This window comes from Budorcas taxicolor, chromosome 2, assembly GCF_023091745.1.
Source record: "Budorcas taxicolor isolate Tak-1 chromosome 2, Takin1.1, whole genome shotgun sequence".
Taxonomy (NCBI): domain Eukaryota; kingdom Metazoa; phylum Chordata; class Mammalia; order Artiodactyla; family Bovidae; genus Budorcas; species Budorcas taxicolor.
The window spans coordinates 4,919,328-4,943,700 of record NC_068911.1 but is presented as its reverse complement, the minus strand read 5'-3'; the positions used below and the strand labels follow the sequence as shown (position 1 = coordinate 4,943,700).

Below are 24,373 nucleotides of genomic sequence, written 5' to 3'. Positions count from 1 at the left end.
CGAAATCAGCATCATTTCTCTCTCTGGCACAGCTGGGGAAAATTCTCCATTTTTTAGAAGACGTGGGCTAGACTGGGCCACAGAACCAACACAGGGCACGCCGCCCCCATCCCACCACCCTCATCCCACCACCCTTACACTGGCAGAGCCCCTTTGGCCACCTAGAGCAAGTATTCAGGGGTTCTAGGATTAGTACAGGGGGCTTCTGGGGAAGGCCTCCCTCCCTCTCGAACCCCAATTTGCAGAGTTCTTGCAAATATTAAATGAGATCTTTCAGGTCCACCAGCATAGTGCTTATATGAGTGACAATAATTATTACTTGACTGTCTCCTCACACCTAAGGACTTCTAAGTCTGTAAATGGACGGAAGCCCACTGTCTGGGCAGAAAAGTGAAGAGCAGGGTTAGGGTGGAAGGTCCACCAACCGCCATTTGGACCCAGCAGAGGGCATGCTTACTTCCATTTCGGGCAGAGTTCAAACAGGACGAGATTCTGTGAAAAACTGACAACAGACTAGGGACTCTCCCTCCAGTACAGTCAGTAACTAGAGCATCTTGCAGTCCACACGCCAAAGAAATCAAATCACAGCATCAGAGTTACAGAAAAATCAGAATCTTTTATTCCCCCTTGCTTACAAAGTCTTTGGGTTTCCCAGGCGGCTCAGTGGTAAAGAATCCACCTGCCAAGCAGGAGATGCAGGAGTCTTAGATTTGATCCCTGGGTCTGGAAGATCCCCTAGAGAAGGATATGGCAACCCACTCCAGTATTCTTGGACAGAGGAGCCTGGCAGGCCACAATCCGTGGGGTCACAAAGAGTTGGACACGACCGAGCAACTGAGCACGCACAACAGTCTTTGCCACTCTGGCTGCAGCAGGGAACATTTAAAAAGAGAGATCCAGGAGCTCCCTGTCGGTTCAGTGGTTAGGATCCTGGGCTTTCACCGCGGTGGTCCAGGTTTAATCCCCGAAAACCTCGCGACACTGCCAAGAACAAAACAAAAATTACAACAACAAACAAACAAACAGAAAGAGAGACCCCGATCCACCAGCTCGACTTCTTCCAGCTGGACAGAGAATCCCCTTGGGTTTTCTAGGATTCTTTTCTAAATTTAATATGCAGCAGGGTTCAGAATGACTAGCTCCAAAGAACCGTAACGTTAACTTTATGAAGTGAAACCATTAGGAAATCAATCATCGTTAAGGGCTGAAAGTTACAGACCAAAATACATCAGGCCACAGCAGAGGTCCCAGTGACTTCTAAAGTGCTCTATTTCTGTAAAATAGACTCTTGCCTCTCTACACACACAGGCTCGCGTTTACATGCAAAACAAAACCAGTATTGCAAGCAATGCTCCAGGTGGATCAAAAAGTCGAGATCATTTCTAATTGGATCTGATGCCTTCGGAAGGAGCAGCTGCCTTTAGAAACAAACCCCCAAAACGGCTCGTTAAAGCCCTGCCTTGCAAAACACCTGTAATACGATCAACAGTTCTCTAAAACGAGAAGCGCCGTCAGCTCTGAGAAATGACATCCAGGTTGGCGATGTGTCTCATGGTGGGCCTTCCGTGGGGACAGTTCCAGGGATGGTCCATCTCCCCCATGTGTGTGATGAGCTTCTTCATCTCACTTGTGTTAAGAGGGGTTCCAATCATCACCTGCGTGTGAGACATGATGGCTTCAGTTAAAGCTTTACTGGTCTGGGTTAGAACAGCCACACTTCAGACATCCCTAGCAGCTCAGACGGTAAAGAATCCGCCTGCCAGGTGGGAGACCTGGGTTCAATCCCTTGGTGGGGAAGATCCCCTGGAGGAGGGCATGACAACCCACGCCAGTATTCTTGCTGGAGAATCCCCCATGGGCAGAGGAGCCTGGTGGGCTACATACAGTCCATGGAATCACAAAGAGTTGGACACAACTGAGCGACTAAGCACAGCACAGCCATTCTTCAGAAGCAGTGTTCTCTACAGAGCCTGGACAAGACTTTGTCTTGTGTTCCTGCAAAAGTCCTGTCTGGAAGAACCCTGCCCTCTAGGGGCCCAGCCCTCGGGCCCCTTTGTGAAATCCAGCCCCTCCGTGGCTCCTTCCTGGTGGCACATCCTTGAGAGAGCTGTGGCCCACTCCCATCCAGGACCAACCAGTCTCACCAGTTTCACCAGCACCCATAGCCCCGCTGCCATGACCTCCCACCCTGGCGACCGCAGCGGTCTAACAGGTCTCCCTGCACCCCCAACCCCATCATCCCTTCAACCCATCCTCCACTCAGGGCCGGTGATTCCTCTTAAAAGTCTGTCAGGAGCTTCCCCCGTGTCGCAGTAGATAAGAGTCCGTCTGCCAAAGCAGGGGCCGTGGGTGCGATCCCTGGGCCTGGAAGATCCCACACACCACAGGGCCTCTCAGCCCCTGCGCCATGACTGGCCCTGAGCTCTAGAGCCTGGGAGCCACAACTGCTGAAGCCTGCGTGCCCAGAGCCAGCGAGCTGAAACCACGGCACCGGCGTGCCGCAAGCACCGAAGCCTGGGTGTCGACAGCCCGTGCTCCACGACAGGGTAAGCCGCTGCAGTGAGGAGGCCCCGCTCTCCGCAACCAGACAAAGCTGGCACACAGCAATGACAACCCAGCTCAACCAAAAGACCAAAACCCCGAAGCCACCCCCAACCCTTATAAAAGACTGAGTGCACCACATGACGTGGCCCTCACTGGCCTTTGCACCCACATCTGCGAGCAAGCAGCCCTTCCTCCCTGACTCCAGCCTCACAGACACCCCTGCTCTCTTGCACAAGCCCATAAAGCAAGTACCTGCCTCAGGCCTTTGGCACTGGCTGCGCCCTCTACCCGGCACACGCTTCCCACAGGCATTTGTGTGTCTCAGGGCCCCTCTCCCTCAGGCTACCGCTCAAATGTCCCTGCCTGCCCTCAGTGGGACAGCTCGCCCGTCTGTCCTCTGCAGCGCCATGGGGAGGCAACTTCAGTTGGGTGGTCAGGGAGGGCAGGAAGGCACCAGGCAGGTGAAGAAGGCGTGTGGAACAGGGCATACAGATAGAGGGCTTGTGGCAAGAAGCAGATGAAGCTGGCATGCCTAGAGCCAAGGGCAGGACATGGGCCCCTGGGTGCAGAGGAGACAGCCCCCAGTCTGCGCTGTGTGGGGACAGCAGCGGGGCCCTGCCAGTGTCGGGGGGTGGCAGCCGGAAAACACACACTGCGGGCCCTGGGGGTCCCTGCAAAACACATGCTGACCGCAGGGCCTCCAGACAACCTCTCACAGGGTCAAGAACTGGCAGCACCTACTCCTTCTCCACCAGGATCATTAATACCCCTCAGGTCCACAGATGAACAACGAGGACAAACGGCTGACTACGCGGGATTGCTGGAGGTGCTGGGAGGACGCTGCCTGGGGGAGGCAGTAATTGTGGGTCAGGGCGGCCGTGCAGGGCTCAGGGTTATGCTGGCTGAGGACAACAGGACCCTCTAGGCACACGGCCCAGGGTGACCATCGCCCACACTTAACGGGGCTGTATGCGGCTGAACCGAGGACTCCTGAGCTGGAGCAGACCGCTGGGGGCGCTGCAGGCGAGCATTCCTTACAGACTTGCGACAGGCTCTGGAGGCGAACATCTGCCGGACGCGGGAGGGCCGGCACATGACCCCGGGGCTGTCGCTCAGCATGAAGAGCAGCTCGTCTATGTCCTGGGGTCCAAAGGTCCAGTTCTTACTGGTTGGCAAGGAAATCAACTTGGCTCTTTCAGTGACTGGTGCTGAAAGAAGAGAATTCGGGGGAAAAGCCATCATTTGAAAAATGCGTTTCAATTGGGTGCTACTTGTCAGGAACATCTGAAAGACAGGGTGCATGCAAAGCGCTCTGGGAGGAAGCCCGTCCATCTCTAAAAAAAACACACTGTGCAGGGCCTCAGAGATCGTTCTCGGCTCTACAAGGACACAATCCTACCTTCTAAGTAGTAACTTACCGTGTTCGTCAATAACAAAGTCAAAGCCATTCTTCCTGAATATTTCCAGATTTTCTATTAGAATTGCTTCATTGACAGCCGTTAGGCTGAGAGTCTGAGGTCTGAAAAACAGAGACCCAAACTAGATCTTGAAGGCTCTAAGACAGAAATGAAATTAAGACAATTTTGTGGTTTATTCAAACATAAATAACATGCTTTCAGCTGTGAACCTCTCCTGTCACAAAGTTCCATTTCCTTTTTTAAAAAAATTATTCTTTTGGCCACGCCTCATGGCATGTGGGATCTTAGCTCCCCAGTAAAGGACTGAACCTGTCCCCCTTGCAGTGGAAGTGCAGAGTTCTAACCACTGGACCGCTGGGGAAGTCCTAAGCATTTCCTTTTAATTCCTACTTTGTTTTTTTTTTTTAAGATCTTCTTAGAAGTCAGAGTTAACTGCAAAAGTAGTTTGTTTCCTCAATCTGCCATCCCACCCCAATGACTTTTTTTTTTAAACAATAACAATAATCTAAAAAGGCTATTTTTCTTCCTCATAATAAAGAGAGTTTGAAAACTTGGCTTCGGTCATGATAGACATTTGAAAACAGAGGAAATGACATCTCTTCCACTGTCCTGCTCCTTCCTCTGCCTGCATCCTTCATCCAGCCATCTCTCCTTCCAGCGACCCACCCGTGTCTCCGCCTGGGTTTATAGAAACCACTAAGAGGCAGGAGCTGTGGAGGTGAGCAAACACAGACCTGTTCTCTGCTCTCTAGTGGGGAAAAAGACACGGATGGAACAGTCACACACACTATGATCACAAACCACACAGAGGATCAGAAAGAAGAGACACTCAGAGACTTAGGAGCACGGAGCAAGTGAGACTTGGCCTGGAGAGTGGCGGCGGGGTTGGTCACAGAGGGCTTCTCTGAGGAAGTGACCTTTGGGCTGAGATCTGGGGGTGAGAAGCAGTTACCAAGTGATGGGGGTAACAAGTGCTCTAGGCAACAGTCTGTGCAAAGGCCCTAGGATGGACCACGGTGTTCCCAGAGCCACACACACAGATCTGATTCCTTCCGCTTGATGGCCAGGGAGGAATTCATCAGGCCTGTTGAGGGAACACAAAGGATGGCCAGGGTGGCTCAAGCATAGAGAAGAGGGGAAGAGGGCTTAGGACAGCTGAGAGGTCGTGAGGGCCAAGCGAGGCAGGGCGTGGTAGGAAAGGAGGCAGCTATGCTCTTTACCCTTTCATCCCGAAGTGTGGTCCACCGGGAACCCACCGTGGCCTGGGATTATCCAGGTCAACTTGAAATGCCACAAACCAGACTGTAATTATGCAAAATGGCTAAAAACTAAATGGCCTCTGTGAGAGGGATAGGAGTAACTCAGTATTCTAAAGTGGCTCATTCACTGTCTTTACTGCTCCTACTGAGAATAAAGGTAATTAGACCATTCTGCGGGAGACGGAGGAAAGAGTACTCAGCAGGTAAAGTGGGTAAGGGCTCCAGCTCAGAGACGGCTTCAGCAGTAACTTCTTCATGCTGGGATCTGCTGCTGCTGGGATCTGAGCTGATTACATAGTTTAATTTCCCAAATGAAAACCCATGACCTCTCCTTACGACTCTACTAAAGACTTCTGGTTTACGTGCTACACAACCAAACCGCCTTGTAAAGTGGTCAGTGTAAAACATTCAATTTGGCTAAATAGAGAGAAATACCAAATTCTGTAGTGACTAATTACTGGAATTGCTCTAGTAGCTGAGGACAGACACACAGCCACCACTGACCTGAACACGTGACATGAAGTGAAGTGTTAAGTTGCTCAGTCATGCCCGACGCTTTGTGACTCCATGGACTGCAGCCCCTCAGGCTCCTCTGTCCATGCCATTTTCCAGGCAAGAGTACTGGAGTGGGTAGCCATTTCCTTCTCCAGGGGACCCACATACTCTAAATAGACATACTATAAACTGTCCTTCATCAAAAGGATTTCCAAGCCAACCAGTGATGGGCATTTTTGAATAGCTCAAAAGGCGTGATTGTTAAAGAACCTATCAGCTGTGTAACCTCGGGCAAGTGATTTAACCTGTGTGCATCTTCAGTGTTATCACCTGTGAGACGGTGGTACTACACAGTAACTATTTCAAAGGGTTGTGAGGATTAAATGCAAAATTTTCAACAGTGCCTGGCACAAAAAAAGCACTGCATAAAGGGCAGGTATGACTATTAACATGCAAAACGTTGTGAAATCTGCTTTAAGGATATTTAGGACCCCAAAATATAGATAAATAAAGATTTGTTGTTTGCCAAGGAGTATCTGACTCTCTATGACCTCCCCTCACAGACTGCAGCCTGCCAGGCTCCTCTGTCCATGGGGTTCTCCAGGCAAGAACACTGGAGTGGGCTGCCATTTCCTCCTCCAGGGGATAGTCTCAGACCGGGGACCAAACCAGAGTCTCCTGCCTTCGCAGGCAGATTCTTTACCACCAAGCCACCAGGCAAGCCAGAGATAAAGACAGAAGACACACCTATAAGCTAAGTCTGGGATGTGAACTGACACTGAATTCTGAGCACTGATATGCACTTACGCTATAAGCCTTTGACCCTGGAGAACAGTGTGCTGTTGAAGCATCTCAAAGTTGTATTTCTCGTCCGTGGCATGCTGGTCCACTATGAAGATATCTGCATTCAGCTTGGTGATGATAAACCCCAAGTTAAACTGGCCAATGATTTCCATTTCTGCAAACATCGTTTTGCTGTGTGTAGAAAGTATCAATTAGAAAAGTTTGGGTTTTTTTTGGGGGGGAGGGCACACTGCAAAGCCTGTGGGATCTTAGTTCTCCCACCAGTGATTAAACCAGGGCCGAGTCCTAACTCCTGGACTGCTAGGGAATTCTCATTTTAGAAGAGATTTTAAAAGATTCTTTCTCTAATTAAAAAAAAAAAAATACAAAAACACAAAGTCCCTAATAATCACACTTTCTAAAGATAACATTACTTATTCAGGCTTTCATCTAACTGCCCTGTGACTTAGTTACTAAATTATTAATGATTTGGTGCATATGCTTCCAGACCTTTGTCTGTACATTGTTTAAAATAAATGGAATCAATTCTTCATACTCCAAGCACTTAACAGTGCATCTCAGACATTGTAGGAAGACAGGGCATGACAGAAAGCAAGGGGGAAGCCGCTGCTCCCACTTGGTCTTGCAGAGTCCCTCCAGCGCCCCCTGCTGATTATGTATAACAGTGCACCAAGAGAAAGGCTATTATGATCCAGCCTCCAGGACTGCAACTGAACACCAATCAGGATCGCAAAAGCCGGGCTAAGCGGGGATTTGGAGCAGAGAGGCAACAAACTGGTATAATTTGCAGAAATACCAATTCCCTGGATCTAACTGCTCTTTCAGGAACTGTCTGAGTCAGCTCTGGTTCCCCAGGCAGATTCCCCACAGGAAAAACCTGTGCCAGCCTGAAGACCCTGGTCTCTTCATGTCTTTGGCAGGTGTTATCTCCCAACATAAACCAGAACTATAACCTAGCATCTGGGTTCAAGAAACAAAGCTTTACAGCTTGGTGTGTGCTCAGTTGTGTCCAAATCCTTGCGACTCCATGGACTGCAGCCAGCCAGGCTCCTCTGTCCCTAGAATTTTCTCTGTCCAAATATTTTTAAAACAAATTATAAGAAAAGTACAAGTTAAATATTTTGGCCTTCCCTGGCTCAGTGGTGAAGAATCCTCCTGGCAATATAGGAGACACAGGTTTGATCCCTGATCCGGGAAGATCGCACATACCTCGGCACAACTGAGTCTGTGCTCCAGGGCCCGGGAGCTGCAACTACTGAACCCTGCTCGCCCCAGAGCCCGTGCTCTGCGACAAGAAGCCACTGCAGAGAGAAGCCCGCAGACTCCAACTAGAGCAGCCCCTGCTTGCCACGAGAGAAAGTCTACAGGGCAACGGAGACCCAGCACAGCCAAAAATAAATAAATTAAATATTTCAAGAGAATTCATCATTTTTTAAGAATCACAAGGTTAGACATGATTATTGTCAAGAAAGTAGCAGTGACTAGTGGTTTTTTTTAATCTGTATTACGGATATTTTACTTTAAACTGCTCTTACTTAACCTTATCTGATACCATCTTCTTGAAGTCATAGCTTTGGTAATTCTCCCTCATACATATTAAATGGAACGATGGAAAATACCAATAATGTTCCCCAAAGGTGCCCTGAATTCAATCAGGGATAAGTCACCATGGGCTGAAAACCTCCAGGAAGGGGAATGAAATGGAGGTCAAGAAGGCTTTGATTTGGACCAAATCTGCTTGAAATATAAGGAAAAAAATTCTTGCAAGGTTTCAGGTTGCAGAACTGCATGATAGGAGTTCTTTAAAGAAAATTGTTACCTGATCTCTTTTCTTAGTTCGTCTTCTGCTGCTTGATTTTCTCCAGGGCAAATCTTTGCCCGAAACTTCCTATAATTCTGCTGACTTTCTTGTTGCTGTTCTTGCTGACACAACTGCTTTATTCGTTTGGCTAAAGAACTCATGGAAAAATCAAGGGGCACTATTTTCTTGTTAATTTTCACAGCTACATCCACCTCGGACGCTGCCGCACTCTGGGTTTTCACCGACTCTGGAAGGACATTGGGATTTAAAGGAGTCCCTTCGTTTTTAAAACGCTTTGCGTTTGGGGATGAGAGCTTCGCGGGCTGCGGCAAGACTCCAGATGCAGAGCCGCTTTCTTCTTGGTTTACATGGCACTTTGGGCCTGAAAGATGATGGTCAGTTTCAGGTAACTTTTCCTGAGACTCCACATTTTCTTGGGAAAATCTGTCTTCGGGGGAGCTTGCCACCCGGTCAGTGCTGGGGTGGCCGCTCGTCTCGGGGGTGCTGGATGCCTCCTCGGAGCCGGCAGATGCGCCGCCATGCCCCGAGTCCTCCTCCATCTCCACTCTGCCCATCAAGTCATGGGGCCCCTGAGCAGAAGTCCTCCCTTCCTCCCCAGGTTCAGAGATGCGCTTCCGGGAGCAGGGGGGCCCCAAAGCTCTAGGAAACTGGGCACTGCTTTTCTGTCTCAGAGAAACCCGCCTCGGATCGGTGGCCTTCGGACCCTGGGACTTGTTCTCAGTCGAGTGACGAAGGGAAAAGGCTTCTCTCAGCCTGGAAATGGTCACTACCCTTTTCTCTTCTCCAGGAGTCCTTAATGGGGCAGGATTATCCTTTTCTGGCTCAGGCTTCTCCATCTCTGCTGAAGGCCTCTTTATTAAGTGACCTAAGTAGATGCAAACAGAGAAGGGAATCAGAGGCTGTGCAGAAATGGAATTATTGTTGCTCAGTCGCTAAGTTGTGTCCGACTCTTTTGCAACCCCATGGACTGAATCCCAAGGCTCTTCTGTCCATGGGATTCTCCAGACAAGAACACTAGAGTAGGTTGCCAAGCCCTCCTCCAGGAGATCTTCCCAACCTAGGCACTGAACCGTCTTCTGCATGGGCAGGCGGATTCTTTAATGCTGAGCCAGCAGGGAAGCCCATGCAGAAGTGGAATAAGGGGATATTTTTACATGAACATGAACTTTGCACAAGAGGAGCTCTGTACGGCTGATCCAAGGTATGAAAGCAGTGCTACATGAACCAGGAAGGAGACGCGAATTAAAACCACAATGTGATACGGCTATATACTCTTCAGAACAGCTAAATTAAAAAAAAAATGCTTACAAGGTTGAGGATCCAATGGGATGCTTAAATACTGCTGGTGGTGGGGACATTGGTACAACCACTTTGTAAAACTCTCTAGGACAAGTCTCATCTCGACGTGCCACTCAGTGATGAACACACAGGGGATGTAAAGGCAAATGGCAAAGTAAGAACCTCCCCCCAAATTCCCTCCTCCATAAGAAATAGGAGAAAATGGCAAAAATTATCAGAATCAACTTGTTCAGAACTCTGGAAATGGACCAAAGACTTGCCAAAATCAGGGCACGTTTACTGAAAGAGAAGGGGTGAGTCTTGGTAAGAATGGACCCCTGTGTGGTGACAGAGGCAGCTGTGTCTCCTTTTACCCAGATTACCTTAAAATCTGCAGCAACATGCTTTCTAGGGTGACACATCCTCTCTGTCTAAAAAAGGAGATTTTCTTTCATGCCAAAAACACACTTCACCTCCAAAAAAACTGAGGACAGTACCAGGACAGCTGCAGGCTGTAGAAGCCATTTACACGTTGGTGTTTTTCTTACCTTCCACATCCAGCAGCGGCTGCTGGCTGACCTGGAGTTTGTTAACATCACTCTCGAACATTCCTATCAAAGATGTCTTTAAAACTGCCAACAAAAGCTTCTCCTCTTGCAGTAAAATTTGCCTTTTATCTGGAGTAACGTTAATGTCAACACATTCTAAAGCAAAACAGAAAAGATGCTGATTAAGTCCACCTTAAGCAAACAGATGAACTACGCAAGCACTTGAGTAGGGAAATTACAAAAGGAAAAAAAAGCACATAAACCCATGAAAAGATAGGTTAAAACTGCTAACTAAAATGTCATTTTTATCACCTACTGAATCTGCTTAAAACTTATCCCTAGTACGTTGTTGATAGATGTATAAACTGGTATAACAGGATCACATTCACTGACCCAGTGATTCTACTTTTAGGAATTTATCTTAAAGAAACAATTAAAGATATAGATAATGATTTATCTGTAAAAAAAGAATTTAAATTCCCCAAAGCTGAAAGCAACTAAAATAAGTACAGACATAAAAGTTCACAAATCAAGATACATCCACACACCGAAATACAATACAGCTATTAATATTAGAATTGCGTTTCTGAAAAGAAATGTTTACCTCTAAGGTTAAAGAGCACAATACAAAATTATCCAAAATTATTTTCCCATTCCAAAAAATATGGATATATATATATACTAGGCTTCCCTGGTGGCTCAGATGGTAAAGCGTCTGCCTACAATGTGGGAGACCCAGGTTCAATCCCTGGGTCAGGAAGATCTCCTAGAGAAGGAAATGGCAACCCACTCCAATATTCTTGCCTGGAAAATCCCATGGATGGAGGAGCCTGGTGGGCTACAGTCCAAGGGGTCACAGAGTCGGACAAACGACTGACTTCACTTCACTTTCACCACTAGGTATATATATTTTTGAGGTGTGCACTTATATATTTCTAAGCATCTAGACATCCTGGAATGTGAAGTCAAGTGGGCCTTAGAAAGAATCACTACGAACAAAGCTAGTGGAGGTGATGGAATTCCTATTGAGCTATTTCAAATCCTTAAAGATGATGCTGTGAAACTGCTGCACTCAATATGCCAGCAAATTTGGAAAACTCAGCAGTGGCCACAGGACTAGAAAAGGTCAGTTTTCATTCCAATCCCAAAGAAAGGCAATGCCAAAGAATGCTCAAACTACCCGCACAATTGTACTCATCTCACATGCTAGTAAAGTAATGTTCAAAATTCTCCAAGCCAGGCTTCAGCAATACGTGAACCGTGAACTTCCTGATGTTCAAGCTGGTTTTAGAAAAGGCAGAGGAACCAGAGATCAAATTGCCAACGTCTGCTGGATCATGGAAAAAGCAAAAGAGTTCCAAAAAAACATCTATTTCTGCTTTATTGACTATGCCAAAGCCTTTGACTGTGTGGATCACAAGAAACTGTGGAAATTCTGAAAGAGATGGGAATACCAGACCACCTGACCTGCCTTTTGAGAAATCTGTATGCAGGTCAGGAAGCAACAGTTAGAACTGGACGTGGAAAAACAGACTGGTTTCAAATAGGATAAGGAGTACGTCAAGGCTGTATATTGTCACCCTGCTTATTTCACTTATATGCAGAGTATATCATGAGAAACTCTGGGCTGGAAGAAGCACAAGCTGGAATCAAGATTGCCGGGAGAAATATCAATAACCTCAGATATACAGATGACACCACCCTTATGGCAGAAAGTGAAGAAAGCCTCTTGATGAAAGTGAAAGAGGAGAGTGAAAAAGTTGGCTTAAAGCTCACCATTTAGAAAACTAAGATCATGGCATCCGGTCCCATCACTTCATGGGAAATAGATGGGGAAACAGTGGAAACAGTGTCAGACTTTATTTTGGGGGGCTCCAAAATCACTGCAGATGGTGATTGCAGCCATGAAATTAAAAGACACTTACTCCTTGGAAGAAAAGTTATGACCAACCTAGATAGCATATTGAAAAGCAGAGACATTACTTTGCCGACTAAGGTCCGCCTAGTCAAGGCTATGGTTTTTCCTGTGGTCATGTATGGATGTGAGAGCTGGACTGTGAAGAACGCTGAGCGCCAAAGAATTGATGCTTTTGAACAGTGGTGTTGCAGAAGACTCTTGAGAGTCCCTTGGACTGCAAGGAGATCCAACCAGTCCATTCTGAAGGAGATCGGCCCGGGGATTTCTTTGGAAGGAATGATGCTAAAGCTGAAACTCCAGTACTTTGGCCACCTCATGCGAAGAGTTGACTCATTGGAAAAGACTCTGATGCTGGGAGGGATTGGGGGCAGGAGGAGAAAGGGACGACAGAGGATGAGATGGCTGGATGGCATCACTGACTCGATGGACATGAGTCTGAGTGAACTCTGGGAGTTGGTGATGGACAGGGAGGCCTGGTGTGCTGCGATTCATGGGGTCGCAAAGAGTCGGACACAACTGAGCCACTGAACTCAACTGAACTGAAGCATCTAGAAAAAACACTGGGTAACAATAAACCATAATAACAGCTATCAGAAGAAAAATACCTAGGTGAAATGAATTATTTTCAAAATCAGGGAAAACATTTAGTCGCCTTTCTCCCTTGGCTGACATGAAAAAGTCTCATTTTCCTAATAACACAATCAACAAAGTTCCAAGAAACAAGCAGGAAAGCCTGTATAAAAAAACGTCTAAAATAAAGTACTTTTTAAATTTTTAAATTTTTTTAGTTTACAAAAATGTATATAGCCATTAACTGTTCTATAAAAATTTTTCAGTCATATCTGAGCTTTATAATTTCATTTTATTCTTTCAGGAGTAAGTCACCAATTTTACTGAAACCTCAGCAGAACTTACCAGAATCAACAGAAATATTAAGAACAACAAATGGGTACTGATGTCGATTATACATGTGATAGACCTCGTTCACAAGTCTGGAAACCTACACAAAAAAACAAAGATTAGAAAAGAAAATGTTTCTTTCCCCAGTGTTCTAACAACACTCTAACCAACTATTAAAAGGATACATTTTTAACAGCTCTCTTGAGGTAGAGTTGGCCTACAACAAATTGAACTTAAAGTGTACAACTTGGTAAGTTCTGACATATACATACATATTCCAATGCATCCCCACAATCAAGCTAATGAAGATACCAATCACCTCAAAAAGGTTTCCTCTTGCCCCTCCAAGGGGTATTTTTAAGCACAGATTCATAAAACTGAATCTTTTTTCCAATATGAAGATGCTCTTAAAGAGATGGTCAGTAAAATGTGATGTAGTTTAAATGCTCATAAAATACATTCACATGTACATAAAAGTGTATTTATACGATTTTATAATGAGACTATCAAATGGCATTACAGATAGGCCATAAAAATCACACTCATTATAATACAGTTTAAAAATTTAGAAGCTGAATCATATCTGGTTGATAGTAGTAATCTGGAGGAATTCTCTGCCTAGTGGTTAAGACCATCCTTTCATTGCTGAGGGTGTAGGTTCAGTCCCTGGTTGAGGAACAACGATCCCAGCAGCCACGCGGCACAACAAAAAACAAACCAAGAAGTAATTTTGAACGATCACTGGAAAACAGAAACTATTACTGAGGGATAATGTTGCTGAAGATAAAAAGTCAAAACTGACCATTAACAAATGCTATAATCATATCAAGATGATCAGTTTTAGTTTGAAGCAGAAGCAATCTGGGCCTTATTTTCCTGGAAAATGGATAAAACAAAGAGAAAATACAGAGGCACATGCAGGTGTACTGTCCTACACCAAAGAGCCTAGATAATAGTGAATGTTTTAAAATGCTTACTGTCTTCTAACAGTGCTAATTTTTATGACAATAAATATATTGGTTATTAGTATATGTCCATATGTATGCACACACACCCACATATATAATTAAAACCAGTGTATGGTACATATTTTTACAGGTATGCCAACAAAGGTCCGTCTAGTCAAGGCTATGGTTTTTCCAGTGGTCGTGTATGGATGTGAGAGTTGGACTATAAAGAAAGCTGAGCGCTGAAAAATTGATGCTTTTAAAGAACTGTGGTGTTGGAGAAGACTCTTGAGAGTCCCTTGGACTGCAAGGAGATCCAACCAGTCCATCCTAAAGGAGATCAGTCCTGGGTGTTCACTGGAAGGACTGATGTTGAAGCTGAAACTCCAATACTTTGGTCACCTGATATGAACAGCTGATTCATTTGAAAAGACCCTGATGCTGGGAAAGATTGAGGGCAGGAGGAGACAGGGGCAACAGAGGATGAGATGGCTGGATGGCATCACTGACTCAATGGACATGGGTTTGGGTGGACTCCGGGAGTTGGTGATGGACAGGGAGGCCTGGCATGCTGCGGTTCATGGGGTCACAAAGAGTTGGACACGACTGAGCGACTGAACTGAACTGAAAATAAGATAATTTATACATAACCAACAAGGACCTACTATATAGCACAGGGAACTCTACTCAATATTCTGTAATAATCTAAATGGGAAAAGAATTTGAAAAAGAATAGATATATGTTATGTGTATAGCTGAACCACTCTGCTGTACACCTAAAATACAACACTACACTCCAATGTAAAATAAAAATCTTTTTTAAAAGAAAGAAACTAATAGCGAGACATTCTAAAAATATTTTTTAAATGACAATGATATAGCATTGCTGGTTTAAATAATATATCTGCATTAAAACATGTTTTTACAATAACACCAATTAGAAGAATGAAAGAAAAGACAATTTACTCATGTTTTTGAGTCAGAGTCTCAAGTTCCACATAAATTGCCTGTGTCAGAAAATGTTATTTAATTAAAAATAAAATTAAAAGTGAAAGCTAAAAGAAAAAAAAACCTAATCGTCCCAAATCTTGAAATACCTTTGCTGGGTCACAAGGTCGCCGATTGATAAAGAAAAACTGTCTGTCCGTTGAACTTCTTCCCACGCCATGAGCACAGTGCGAAATAAAACCTGAGATACTGTTCAATGTTAACACCATTAGGACAAGATTTCAGAGTGGAAAGGATCAGACACATATCACTCAGCACATTCTCAAAGTAAAGACTAAAAACATAATCCCCGGCGACAAGCTGACAGGTATTAACATTTCAGGTAATGTGTGTCTGTGCTCTATTCTGGTGAATCATGAAAGGAACACAGACCCTCTGGAATGTCCCAAGGTCCCATTACTGACAAATCCACCATGGTTAACTCAGCGGTTTCAAAACAGATTCATTTCGGCTCTCACTTTCCCTACTAAGTCCTCGGCCTCCACATAAGGAGCAGGTCTCACCCCATATTCACATTCTAGAACCTTCGTGCAGTCCCCAACGAGCTGTCCACAGAGCCCAGGGACCTGAATCCAGGCTCTTTGCCCACATTCTCCTTCCTTTTAAAATCTGTTCTCAGTCAGCAAACTTCTATCAACTAACGCACTGGTTACGGGCTTATTTCACCTGAGATCTACCCCTGGGATATCTGAGTTTCTGTAAGACTGATACTGTAACATAAAAAGGTGAATCTTCATCTTTAATTTCAGGCATAAGCCAAAGGCAAGTGGACGGATGGTAAACAACATGGGCTGTCACAAGGCCAACCGTATTTATGGAAAAGTGTCTGTATTTTTCTTACACTAAAAGTAAGGATGCTGGGGGACTTCCCTAAGATCCAGAGTGTGGGGTCTCAGCCACTGGACCACTGGAAGAGGCCCGGGCTCAATCCCTGGTTGGGGAATTAGATCCCACATGCCACAACTAAGAGTTCGCATGCTGCAACTGAGAATAAATAAATGAAGGAGCCTGCAAGCCACAATTAAAGATCCTGCGTGCCGCAACTAAGACCCCAGTACAGCCAAGCGGGTAAATCATTATTTAAAAAATGATGACGACGATGATGGATTGGACTCTGAGTAAGGCACCAGTGAAAATAAACTCAGCCTCTACCCCTCTCTGCCAGATCCCAATAAAACAAAACATATACATAATTTAACAGTTACCCTACTTGTTCACTAGACAGACCCTCTTCTACAAGGGCTAACTCAACAGGAAACCCCCTAAAATGTACCAGTTACCCAGAACACTGTTTGCATTTAGGACCTGACTCCTTCATATAAACCTGCTTCCTCAGCAATCATACTGCCTACAGTTTCACGATGGACATAAGAAACTATAAACTTTAAAAGCATGATCTTTTAAAAACAAAACCAAGAAAAAAAAAATCTCAAAAAAAAATGATGGTAATTTTCTGGGCAGCAATCTACTTACCAAAACAGGTTATGCAGAGCCTGGGAACAGCTCAGCCCATATTCTTCGCAGATGGAGTCACTAGGGGGCAGCTGCACAAAGGGGATGAGGCTTTGCAACTGAAAGAAGTCAAGGTTCATGGTGATTTCATGACCAAGTGAGAACTTCAACTTCCCAACTTCAGAAAGGAAGCTATAACGAGAGTTCTGTGTTTTCCTTCATAGCCAAGCTATCCATATTAAGAGAACAAAGAATATCAACAGTGGCTTTCTGCAGTTTTAGAGTAATTTTGATTAGCGAAGTGAAACACTTGGGGCTCCTACTCATCCATTATCAATACATTGCCCACAAGGACTTCCCTGGTGGGGGACTGGTTAAGAATCTGCCCTGCAATGCAGGGGATGTGGGTTCGAGCGCTGGTCGGGGAACTAGTATCCCACGTGCCTCAGAGCAACTAAGCACTCAAGCCACACTTACTGAGCCAGAACGCTACAAGTGGAGAGTCTGTGGGCCACACAAGGGAGACCCCACATGCCACAGAGACCTGACACAGTCAAATAAATGTTAAAAAATTATATGCCGACCCCATGGACAGCAGCACACCAGGTTCTCCTGTCCTTCACTGTCTCCCAGAGTTTGCTCAAATTCGTGTCCCTCGAGTCAGTGATGCTATCTAACCATCTCATCTTCTGCCACCCCCTTCTCCTCTTGCCTTCAAACGTTCTCAGCATCGGGGTCTTTTCCAATGCTCTATTCTATTGAAAAGGAACAAAAGAAACTTGCCATAATCACAAGAGGGAGAAAATGGTTTTATACAACCAGCCACCACTACCTGCTTCTGCCCAAACACCAATCCGATGTTTTCCTTCATGCTGGAGCTTCCGCTGGTGCACACCACAGGCTGCCGCTTGCCCTGCCCAACCTGATTGGTGCAACTTATACGGATGCCCGCTGAAATGATGCAGTATGCCTGTAACACCTGAACCATCTTGGTGAACTCCTGTTGAAAATACACAAACCCAAGGACTCAAGGTTACTTCAGTTTTACAAGAATCGTATGATGTTACACAGCCAACTCAAGGTTCTCATATCATCTTCCAATAAGACAAAACAATTTATGAGCTGAATCTCCCAACATGGTATTCAAGAGAAATCAGAGGATAAGGTTCTTTTGTGTGTGTGTATGCAATGCCAGCCAATGAAGTAATACCCTTATGGGCACTCTTGTTGTTGTGGAGTCACTAAGTCATATCTGACTTTTTGTGACCCTGTGGGCTGGAGCCTGCCAGGCTCTTCTGTTCCTGGGATTTCCCAGGCAAGAATACTAGACTGGGTTGCCATTTCCTTCTCCAGAGGATAAGGTTCTTAATGACATTTGGCTCCTTTCGAAAATGTCCAAGTTTTCTGCTATAAAAATTGAGACGTATGTTCCCTTTGACGTCAGAATCCTCACTCTGGAAATTTATCCTTGCAAAAAAAACAGTGGCCTAAACAATCAAAAATGTATTATGAAAATGTTTACTGAGACAATCTGTAGTTGTGAGAAATTAAAAACAATCTAAGCAGCGGCTAATTAATTACAGTATATCCATACAATGGTACCATGATATAGAATAATATAGTACCAGTCGACCAAAAAAGATATCTACAATATACTATATAAACATTCAAGGTATTGAACAGTGTATATAATATGATCCTAGTTGTTAAAAAAAAAAAAAAAGAAAGAAACATATGTAGAAAGGTTGTATATACACAAATGCATTAAAAGTCTAAGGAATACAAACCAAAGTCTGGGAGACAAGCAGAAACACCACGAACTTTCTGCCACACACAATTCCATGTGATTTAAACATTTCATATTCTGTATCACTTGATTTCCTAATATTAATATTTATCTTGAAAACTTTTCTAAGATTTATGAATACATGAAACTAGGAGGAGACTGGAAAGGCAAAGCAAACTGTTAACCATGGTCGTCTCTGGCAAGTACGAGTTCTCTTATGCCTATGTTTTTGAGGCACAGATGTGTTTACCATACAATACAAAATAATAATCAAAGTCTTCTCTGTATAAAAAAAGTTTAATTTTTAAATTAAAAAAGAAAACATTTTTTAAGTTCTTCTATGCTTTGCAAAATTTATAAAAGTTTTAACTAGCACAAATTGCTTTAGAGGTAAAGAAAGTTTTAAGCAGCATATGTTTAAGTAATTTTTTGGATTATAAAAAACATAGATACAAAACAGAAAGGCTCAAGGAAGACAGCAAAAATGATAGCAGATCCAAGAAAAACCACTGGTAGCATTCATGCGTCTACTCTCCCAGTCTTTTTTTCTATGCTGATTTAGGCAGTTGCTTTGTTTTTACAAAACTGTAATCATATATATACATATATATATACACACACACATACATACACATCCATGGAAAAGGAAATGGCAACCCACTCCAGTATTCTCGCCTGGGAAATTCCATGGACAGAGAAGCCCGGCAGGCTACAGTCCATGGGGTCACAAAAGAGTCAGACACAACTTAGCAACTAAACAGCAACTTACATACATGTGATTACATACATACATATTTACACATATACATATATACATATATAGACAATCTCCAACTGCTTTTTAAACACAACAGTTATATAATATGCAGCTATTTCATTTTCATTCCAATTCATAAAAGTTATACTGATTCACTTTTCAGGGAACCAAGAAAAATTATCTTCTTGAAAAATACAGAGAGGATCAAGAAATGGACTAATTTCCCATACTAGAAAACCTTCTAAACACAATTTGATGATTCATTCCAAAAAAAGAAAAGGATAGGGTCTGGCAAAAAAAAAAAAAAAAAGGATAAATCATCCGAAAGTTGGGTCTTTTAGGGAAAGAGATGAGCTAAGGACCTCTCCAAATATTAAAAAATTAAAGGAAGAGAATGAACAGTCGTGCAAACCAGCCTGATTGATTGTGAACTGCGTCTGGTCGCCACCCGCTCCAGACTCTGGCGAGTCAGGATTAGATTTATTGTATTTTTTTTTGGCTGCTCTGGGTCTCAGTTACAGCATGCAGGCGCTTTTAGCTGCAGTGCGTGATCTTTTAGCTGCAGCATGCGGGATCTAGTTCCCTGACCAGGGATCAAGCCTGGGCGCCCCCCCTCCCCAGGCACTGGGGGCATGGCGTCCCAGCCCCTGGACCACCAGGGAAGTCCCTTACCGTACCTTCTTAATATTCCTTTGAAACTCCTTATGGCGCACAGGAAGCGTATAAAACAGCTGCTGCACGGTGACCGTCGTCCCCCTGGGTCGTGGGTAGGGGGTTTTCTGGAGGATTTTTCCATTGTGATCAAACACCAATCGAGTTCCAACCTTCACAGACGTGTGGCAGGTAGAAATAGTCACGTCGCTATAAGAAAAAGGCAGCACAGCACGGTCAGCTACAGATGCCCAGGTGCTGGACACCACGTGCTCGTTTTCTCACTTCCATTCTCTCAAAACTCTCCTAAAAAGATGCTGATCCTTCCGAGATCATCAAGAGAGATTAAAGCAGTGAGGACTCGTCATAAAATCTAAAGCTTGGGCCCCAGTAGATAGTGAGAGAGTTCTGTAACTATTTTGTTTTGATAAAAGCCTTGATACTTGCTTTGGTTAAACTGCAAAATAAAAGATCTTAAAACTTCTGAATTCACCAATAAAGATTCATTTCTCTGTTTAGCTATCATACTACTACTCTAATAAAATCTTAGAAGATGCTGTGCAGCTAAATAAGTGTTTAGCAAATCTTTTCCTCAACATCAAAATAAATTAAAATCAATAGTACATGGCATCTATATTTATCTATATGTTACTTTTTTTTAAATTTATTTATTTATTTGGCGGCACCAGGTCATAGTTGCAGCATTCGGGATCTTTGATCTTTCATTGCAGCAGGTGGGATATTTAGTTGAGTGATGTGAGGTCTAGTTCCCTGAACAGAAATGGAACCCAGTCTCAACCACTGGACCACCAAGGAAGTCCCTATGTGACAGCCGCTCGGTCGTGTCCGACTCTTTGTGACCCCATGGACTATACAGTCCGTGGAATTCTCCAGGCCAGAATACTGGAGTGGGTAGCCTATCCCTTCTCCAACGGATCTTCCCCACCCAGGAATTGAACCGGGGTCTCCTGCATTGCAGGCAGGATTCTTTACCAACTGAACTATCAGGGAAGCCTAGCTATGTTACTTTTAAATTGAGAAGTTTCTGCTTTAACAAGGATAGCAACTGTTTTATAATATTATATACTATTGGCTTCATTTCATTCATTCATTGCTTACATTTCAGAAATATTACCACTTAGGTTGACAGTATGATAAAACAGAACAGAGAAGCTAGAAGTTGAGAATATTCCTATGGAAAAGTGAAAAAAAAAATGATTCTAATCAGACTTCTCAATTTTCAGAGAGATTTTTAGAAGGGGTAAAGTTAGAGGATAAAAACATTGCATCACCTCAGTGCACAGAGTGAGCTCAGAGCTTCCCCTCGAAAGCCAAAAGTTTCAACCTGAGTGAGGTCAGCAAACTCCTGAATCTTCGAAGTGTGATGTTTCAGAGCTGAGAAAGAGGTGAAGAGTCTAAGTCCAAGATATTACAAATGACAGAGCAATGAACACAGAGTACCCACCCAAGTGACTGGTTTTAAAAGCTGTTTTTGTGTTTCCTAAGACAGTGTTACCCCAAGTTCACAAATATTGGGCCCAAATATTTTAAAATAGGATTAGCAAAGTACCACTTACTTAAGCCTTCAAAATTTGCTTCTTCTACCCCACATCCGTTGTCTGAAACTTCGATGAGCTCCACTCCATAGTCTTTAAGCCTGAGATCTAAAAAGGTTAAAGTACTGACTTCTTAAATTGATCGACATGAAGAGACTTTAGAGTGAAAGACAATAGTTACAACTTACAAAATGCAACTCTGAGTCCTAACTGTATTTATTTAAATACACTACTGTCTTCTTGGGTATTTTATTCTTTAAAGTCCTTCTTGGCTGTTTACTAGCCCAGATAAAGTAGTTTCTTTTTTTTTTTTTTTCCTCTTTCCTTCAAGACGATAATTTTAACACAGCCTTCAAGAGAACAGGTTCTGGAATCAGACTCCCGGGGGTCAGATTTACTAGCTAAAGCTCAAAAAAGGCAAATTCCTTATGCCTTAATTACCTCTTTTGTAAAATGGAGATAATTATTGCAATAGTAATCCCCAATCTCATAAGATTACTCTGCAGACTAAATGTTACCTACACAGTTCTTAGCACAATGGCTGCCTGGCACATAGTAAGAAGACAATAAAAGTTAACTATTATTATGATTACTACCTAGCCAAGTACTAGGCACATAATAGGTGCTAAATTTATGTTTAAAAAAATAACAATTTCTCAGCATATCAATGATTGTCTTGCTACAGTCTTATTTTTTATGCTTAAATAATAACTTCACAGCATATCAATGAGCATCTTACTGTTTCTTGAATAAAATAGCATAAGCTGATTATTTCTTGTGGCTTAAAACTCTCCCAAACTTACCAATACTAGTTGCACCGGCATCCACACTATTTTCTACCAACTCCTTCACAGCAGTGCTTAGACCAAGTACCACTTGCCCAGAACAAATCTGATGGACTGACTTCCGATCGATAGGTCTGATGGCCTTAGCAAGTTCTGAACTAAAGAAACCAGTTACAAGAGACAAAGCAAGTAGGCAATTATATATTTTCATCCTGGTTTGAACTGTGGGAAACAATTCATCTCTGTTAACAGTTAACTGGTCTAATCCATCCATTAGATTAATATATCCAATAATTATATTCATAAATATAAACGTTGGTCTACAATCCTTAAAACATGTCAAAAATTTTCTGAATGGATACGTCAAGTAAAATAGATATTTAAAATCAAATTATACTGGGATCTAGATGGGGAAGACACATGTCCCCCTCAAGCTATGGGTCAATAAACACTTATAATAGGACCTTCTTTCTTGAAAACTGAAAGCAACATTGCCCCACAATTTGAAAAACCAAAAGTTTGCTGGGAAATCCAGTGTTCATGTCAAAATCAAAACCATCCCAGAAATCAGGTACCAGCTGGATAACTATTCCTAACGTTACCTTCAAATACCCACTCCAGGGGCTTCCCTGGTGGTCCAGCAGTTAAGTATCCACCTTGCAATAGGGGACATAGGTTCAATTCCTGGTTGAGGAACTAAGATCCCACATCCCACAGAGCAACTAAGCCTGAGAGCTATAACTAGAGAGTCTGTATGCTCAACAGAAGATCCTGCCTGCCACAATGAAGACCAAAGGGAGCCAAAAAAAAAAAAATCCCCACTCTGAATCCAGGCTGCCAGCTCTTGTCTTGGAAAAGCCCCTCAGAGTCATGACTGTACCTCCTTTCAGAATTTTCCAAAGGGTTTGTCTGTTTTCTCTCTACTTCAATTAATCCCCCATGATACCACCAGTTACTTTAGAAACCACAAAACTGGTCAAATAATTTTACTTTTTCAAGAACTCGCTAGCACCACACTGTGTGCTACGTGTGTGTACTGTCATGTCTCACTCTTTGCGACCCCATGGGCTGTAGCCCGCCAGGCTCCTCTCTCCAGGAATTATCCAGGCACAAATATTGGGTTGCCATTTCCTCCCACGGGGCATCCTCCTCACCCAGGGATCAAACCCACATCTCTTAGGCCTCCTACACTGGCAGGTAGATTTTTTTTTACCACTACTTGTCACCTGGACACAGTATATCCTCGGTGATAAACTGAAAGTCACTCAGTCGTGTCCGACTCTTTGCAACCCCATGGACTACACAGTCCATGGCATTCTCCAAGCCAGAATACTGGAGGGGGTAGCCTTTCCCTTCGCCAGGGGATCTTCCTGACCCAGGAATCGAACCCAGGTTTCCCGCATTGCGGGCGGGTTCTTTAACCGCTGAGCCACCAAGGAAGCCCAAGAATACGGGAGTGGGTAGCCTATCCCTTCTCCAGGGGGGATCTCCCGGATCCAGGAATCAAACCCGGGTCTCCTGCATTGCAGGCAGCTTCTTTAGCAATTGAGCCATCAGGGAAGCCCATATCCGCGGTAAATCCTTGTCAAAAAAAAAAAAAAAAATCCTTCCTCTTCATTTTACCTTGCAAAAAATTCTACTCAAGTTTGTCTTAAATGTAAAAACTGCGGACGAGACCACATAAAATGGAAAAAAGTACCTCTAAAAATAAGTTGATTTGGCAGGACATCCTATACGGGCGCAACCTTGACATTTGGGGGAGATACAACATTTAAACAAACACAGAGAATCTGGGATCACGAATCTGACAACTATGCAGCAACGCTACCCGAAGATCTGCTAACCCCGAATTCGGTGTCTCTGCGGGTAACCGTGTACTCGAGGAGATACGGAAGCACTGCGTCCTTTAAAACTGTGCGGCTATGCAAATTCGCATGTCTTGAAGCCGCCCCTAAAACAACCCTCAATTTAGAAAGAGAGAGAGCGCGCGCAACCAGTTAACAAGGAAAATAATTCCGTCTACTGGGATTTCAAGCTCCGGGTTCAGGTCCGCGGATGAGTGGCAGCGTCCGGAGAGGGGGCCGAATTCCCCGCGGACCCCGACCTCAAAGTGAACCCACAGGGCGGCGGGTGTGGGGCGCACTGAGGAGCCCGCTCCGGGGTCTCCGTGTCGCCAGCTCGTTCTGCGCCTCAGTCACTTTCCCCTCCGTTCCAGAGGCCTGGAACGCCGTGGGCCTTAGCCAGGGCGACCGCGAGAGAACCCAGCAAGCTCGGCTCACCTCGGCCCGTCAGCTCGCTCCATGGATGCAGAGCCTGAGGCGGGACTCGGGGCTCTTCGCGCCGCCGCTCCCGCGGACGCCCGGACGCCCATTGGCTGCTTCCCACACAGTGCCCTGCCCACTTCCGGGTAAGGCCGCGAACGCTTCCCACAGCTTCTTCTCGCTG

At 44.4% G+C, this 24,373-nt stretch overlaps 1 protein-coding gene across 1 annotated transcript; it reads right to left on the bottom strand.

The window, feature by feature from the left end:
• Positions 1-596: 596 nt before the first annotated feature.
• Positions 597-24,323, bottom strand: PMS2 (PMS1 homolog 2, mismatch repair system component). The gene is made up of 16 exons (XM_052654725.1): positions 24,208-24,323; positions 21,947-22,086; positions 21,165-21,251; positions 20,880-20,982; positions 19,614-19,797; positions 17,226-17,393; positions 16,415-16,512; positions 15,031-15,130; positions 13,002-13,086; positions 10,169-10,324; positions 8,340-9,207; positions 6,524-6,691; positions 3,963-4,063; positions 3,583-3,752; positions 1,472-1,655; positions 597-981 (listed from the first exon to the last, which is right to left on the bottom strand). Exons 1-15 carry the CDS (start codon positions 24,297-24,299, stop codon positions 1,512-1,514), a joined length of 2,664 nt encoding a protein of 887 aa, XP_052510685.1. The 5' UTR covers positions 24,300-24,323; the 3' UTR covers positions 597-981; positions 1,472-1,511.
• Between the last annotated feature and the right edge of the window lie 50 nt (positions 24,324-24,373).